The sequence below is a fragment of the Cariama cristata genome, unplaced genomic scaffold (genome assembly GCF_000690535.1).
Source record: "Cariama cristata isolate BGI_N322 unplaced genomic scaffold, ASM69053v1 scaffold25357, whole genome shotgun sequence".
In the NCBI taxonomy this organism is placed as follows: domain Eukaryota; kingdom Metazoa; phylum Chordata; class Aves; order Cariamiformes; family Cariamidae; genus Cariama; species Cariama cristata.
Genome location: NW_009628738.1, coordinates 1 through 5,224, shown reverse-complemented (window position 1 = coordinate 5,224; position 5,224 = coordinate 1). Strand labels below are relative to the sequence as shown.

Genomic DNA, 5,224 nt, shown 5'->3' with positions numbered 1-5,224 from the left:
GAGAGGGGAACCTTCCTCTCTCTGGCTGCGTGCATCGTCGTGACGTGGGTAGTCGGCAAGTGATGCGAAATAACCGTGGCTAAGTGCGGTTCTGTAACCCATTTCAGGGACAAAGAAAGGATACATGCAGGAATTAATAACATTTTTGACTTGACGCCACCGCCGAGTGCTCCAAGTGCTTTGTGCTGCAGATGAGGGTAAATCTGAGACTTTCTATCGTGAATTTGCAACATGCAAATTCCCATTAGAAAGAAAGTGAGGGGAAAACCCCACTGTAAGGGTGGTCAAACACTGAGATAGGGGCCAGGGAAGGCGCAAAACCTCTGCCCTTGGTGGTCCCCAAGGCTCAGCGGCACGGTGGGGGTCTGAGTTGGCCCTGGTTGGGGTGGGTGGCTGCACCGGAGACCTCCCGGGGTCCCTGCCCCGACGGCCACACAGCTGATAAGAGAGGAATGGGAGCGCACACAGCCCGGGAGGGTGTTTGCCCCTGGCTGACAGGGCTAGCCAGGCAGCCGACCGTTGGCTGGATTAAATAATAACCAGGGAATTATCAGGAAGCTTTGGGAACATAGAAGGCTTGAGCTGATTGACCCTGGGTGCCTGTTAGTTGTGTGTCGTTAATAAATCAGCGAACCGCTTTGAGCCTGGCTTGATTTAACCCAACGTCTCCCTCCGACTCAAGCAATTACATCTCTCTGGGGTAGCGCTACGGCTAAGCCATCGCTCCAGATTTTGCCGTGGTCCTGACAGAGGCTGCAGTCTGTGTGGGCTGAGCTAATACACAAATTGGAGTGGTTTTGCTTTTTTTCATGTGGGCAACATTTGTGCACCACCCGGCAGCTCTCTCTGATGGAAAGCGGCAGGAGAGACGTCAAGGCGGGCAACAGCATCGGTCCAGGCTGGCGTGGGCTGAAAAATATGGGGTCCGAAGGAGAAGGCTGCTGAGCAGCATCGTAGCTCCTATGGTCTGTTCTGGTCAGGGTACCACGGGGATCACGGCTTTTATTGCTGTCGACAGGGAGACAGAAAGCAAAGGTGTGGAGTAGTGGTTGGGGGTTCCTTGATATTGTCTGCCGTTGGGGGGATTCATCACTACCACATCTTAAAATGCTTTCAAGGTGCCTTCGTTCACGACAGAGGTCACCCAAATGCTGTACGTAACTTAAATTTTCAGCTGTCTAGAATTAAATGAGGTGTACGGTGCTGTTAATCATTTAATGAAGTTTGAGTATGAAAAAGAAAAAATATGTCATAGAATCGTAGAATGGTTTGAGATGGGAGGGACCTTAGCGATCATCTCGTTGCACCCCCCCTGCCAGGGACACCTTCCACCAGCCCTTTCCCTGAGTAGCGTGCCAGTTACTTGTTGTCCTCTGTGTTTTTCTTGCTAAATGCGTTGGCATCCTTATTACAGCCCTCAGCCACTTTACAACCCTGTCTTGAAATGGCACTTCATTTAGTGAAATAGTAGAATTCTCCCCCTGTTTATTCTGATTTGCTAAGCAAAAGGGAGAGCAACACACGACACAGATCGTATTTTGAGTCCAACGAATTGCAGAAAACTTTGCCATATTCTTCTGGTTTAATTTGGCCTGATATAGAGGATTGAATAGATGGTAGAGGGCAAAATTTTAAATGAGGAGTAGCGCATGCTTGTAGTTCTCTACCTGTGTCTTTGCTGGGTTAAATTGATGACTAAATATAATTATCAACATTTGGAGAACTGAGTGAAATTATTAGTACCCTGAACCAGCTGAGGGTACTGAGTCAGCCAGTGCGCCTTCGAAGTCAAAGTGCAGAAGACCCCAAAAAAGTTATCAATCTGAGATATTTAATCAAAAGTTGACGATATCACCCACACCTCCCTTCTATCTGGCCACAAGCCTGCAACGTTCAAGATCATTTTATTTTTGTGAGTCTCCTCAAAGCCTCCTTCACCTCCTTATTCCTCAGGCTGTAGATCAAGGGGTTCAGCATGGGAGTCACCACAGTGTAGAACAGCATGGCCCATTTATCTTCTCCGGAGCCGTCTGAGCTGGGCTTTAAGTACGTAAAAAGCGATGTCCCGTAGAAGATGCTCACAGTGGCGAGGTGGGAGGCGCAGGTGGAGAAGGCTTTGTGCTTGCCCTCGGCTGAACTGATGCTCAGGATGGCAGCGATGATGGCCCCGTAGGAGAGCAGGACTACCAGGCTGCTGGACACACCGAATAAAGATGCTGGAGTTCTTAGGATAATGTAGCTGAGGGTGGTGTCGGAGGTTGAGAGGGATATCAGAGGGGAAATGTCACAGAAGAACAGGTCAATGACTCTGGAGCCACAGAAGGATAAATTGGACATGCCGATAGTCTGTCCCACGGCATTTGTCAACCCCACGAGATACGACCCAGTCACCAGCTGGAAACAGCATTTTGGGGACATGACAAGGGGATACACCAGGGGATGGCAAATGGCCACGTAACGGTCGTACACCATCATCGCCAGCAGGAAGCATTCGGTCATCCCAAAAAGATCAAAAATGAACACCTGAGCCGCGCACCCAGCGTAAGCAATGCCCTTCTTCTCTGATACAAAGTCAACCAGCATCTTGGGGGTGATGACGGTGGAAGAACAGAGGTCTACAAAAGCCAGGTTACTCAAGAAATAATACATGGGGGAGTGGAGCTGAGGGCTGGCCCTGATTAACACGATCATCCCAAGGTTCCCCAGGATGGTGATAAGGTAGGTGAGCAGAAATACCAGAAAGAGGGTGACCTGAGTTGCTGGGTCCTCTGTGAACCCCGTTAAGCTGAACTCCGTCGCTTGGGTGCAGTTGCTTTCTGCCATGAGTTGGACGCGTGTTTTCTGTGTAAGCTCCTTGCTGGAGGTTTCTTCTCCAACAGGCAGGTATCTCCCGGGTGGAAAACCCTCTCTCCAGTGGGACCTACTCGGAGACAAACACACGAGATCTAAAGGAAGAGTTTAAGCACAGATGAATTAGAAACGGCTTGCCAAGAGTCGTATGGCAGCGTGGGTAAAAGAGATGGGGTGCTGCAAAAGCAAAGTGTTGCTGGAGGTGCAAAACGCCACGGCAGAGCGTGGTGCATGGTCCTCTGGCTGGCTTCTGGATGTTCTGCAACGACACGCCTGAAAAGCTGTAGGGAGGTTGCACACCCGAGTAGCTTTACCTTGGTGCTGGATTTCGTCCCCTTTGTCAGTGTTCAGCCTGGGAGGCTGAGATCATCCAGCTCGACCTGAAACACAGAGAAACACGGTGCCTTTACAGCACCGAGCTGATTATTCATCCTCTCGTCGGCGTTTGCCAACCACCCGCTTCCTCCCTCTTTCCCGGGACTTCTTCCTAACTCGCACAGAGGTTTGTGTTGGTTTCCCCTCCCTCCTGACACACTGGTTTAGCTATAAAAACTTTTCCTAGGTCTTTAGCTTGTTCCTAGAATCTTCAAATAGAAATGGGCAACCCCCAAGGCTGAGCAATCTCTCCTTAAAAATATTTGGGGGGGGGGAAACATCATCTTTTGAATGGCTTCATCTCAGCAACAGTCATCTCCCTAAATGTTATTTACAGGAAAGTTTCTGGTGTTCACCCAGGAGCCCCTCGTGGTCGATGGGCAGAGGAAGCCTCCTGAGCGTGTTCTCCAGCAGGGTCACCTCCAGCCCTCCCTTCTCACCCGGTGTGCGGTGAGGACACAGGACAGCCAGCTCCTTGGTTTTGGTGGAAAGTCCAGAGTACCGTGAAGAGCTGAAGCCCGGGACTCCGCAGGCGGGGCATGAGATGAAGACAGGAGCTGTTTCTTTTTTGCGAGAGAAAACTACGGGAGATGGATGGCCCGGCACGCGCTGCCCTTGCTCCTGAGTCTGGTACTGGAGCTCCAGATGACCCTCACTCGCACCTCAGCTCTATCGCTGCTTCCCTCCTGATGCTCTTGGAGATGGACGTGAAGGCGCGTGTGCCTGGAGCTCTGCAGGGGAGCTTGAAAATAAACCTCCGTCAGCAACCACCCTTACTGGTTTACAGAAATCAGGGATTTGGGGACTGAGGATCTCTTTGAGCCCCAGGAGAGTGACAAAGCCCAAGGCAGGTCGTTATCTTTTCTCTGCACTTCTTAGTTTGGAGAAGCAGCGCACCCAGAGGAGATGACCTCAGCTTGAGTGAACAGCAGGGCTTTGGGCTCTCTTCAGAGCAAACCACAGAAGAACGCCCCATTTTCACCTCCACTTTTTGAACATTTCGGGGGGAGCAGCAGCTCTACGAGTGCCATGTTTGACATTATTGTGCCAGGGAGCTGAGGGGGACCTCGTCGATGGGGCACAGTCCTGCAGAGGCTGAGCCCAGGCTGGTAACAGGGTCCATCAGCAGTCCCAGGCACCACGGATGATGAACCACATTTCTACCCATCTTAGATTCCTTGTTTGCAAACCGCAGCTGACAAGTCGGGCTGCAAGGCGCCAACAGAAGATCATGGTGACCTTGTTAAAACTGAGTTTAAATGCCACCCCCTGCTCTCCTTTTCATCCACACAGCCATCATCTCATCACCCAAGGCACTCAGGTTGGGTGAGGGTGACTTGTCCTTGGTACATCCATGCTGGGCACTCACGGACACCCTCCCGTCCTTCCTCTGCCCGGAGAAGGCTTCCAGGGGGATTTGCTTCTTAATCCTGCCCTCCACCTTGGTGATGACTTTTGCCTTCTTCCACCCATCAGGCTGGAAACGCCCCAGCCGAAAGGGCAAACGAGAGCCTAAGGGAGAGGTGCCCAAAACTGGCAGCAAGGTGATGGGAAGGATCAGACAAGGAGCGTGACGAAGGACTGAAAGGGACGGCAAGTGGGGAAAAGGGCCCTTCCGAAGGGATGAAGGAAAGTGCTGGGGCTGGCCCTGGCTCCGGTGGCTTTGGTGGAGGTCCCCAAGCCCAACAGGAGACGTGGTGAACCTCTTTCTACATCCAGCAAAGGAGAGCGCCAAGGGCAGCAGAACCCGCTGTGGGATAAGGTCAGACGATGCGTTTTGCAGAGCGGGAATTAGCTCGGGCGCAGAAAGCCCTGACCCACACCCTTTGCCGGGCAGCATGTGGGGCAGGAGGCTGAAACCTCCCCACCACCACAGGGAAATAAATGCCACGCGGATTCGCACCGGAGTTCGGCCGGACCCAGGCTCTGCCTCCGCTCTCGGCGAGGAGAAAGCGTGCAAAGCGGGGTGGCGTTGGGCATCGCCTCGACGCCGAGATTT

The 5,224-nt window shown here is 52.2% G+C and overlaps 1 protein-coding gene across 1 annotated transcript; it reads right to left on the bottom strand.

Annotated features, from left to right (window-relative positions):
- Nucleotides 1–1,899: 1,899 nt before the first annotated feature.
- LOC104165343 (olfactory receptor 5G3-like) lies at nt 1,900–2,823 on the bottom strand. Its single transcript, XM_009704938.1, has one exon. It carries the CDS (start codon nt 2,821–2,823, stop codon nt 1,900–1,902), a length of 924 nt encoding a protein of 307 aa, XP_009703240.1.
- Nucleotides 2,824–5,224: the final 2,401 nt, after the last annotated feature.

Bases quoted from the DNA above. Each gene is read 5' to 3' on its own strand.
- LOC104165343 (XM_009704938.1), bottom strand. From the start codon at position 2,823: ATGGCAGAAAGCAACTGCACCCAAGCGACGGAGTTCAGCTTAACGGGG.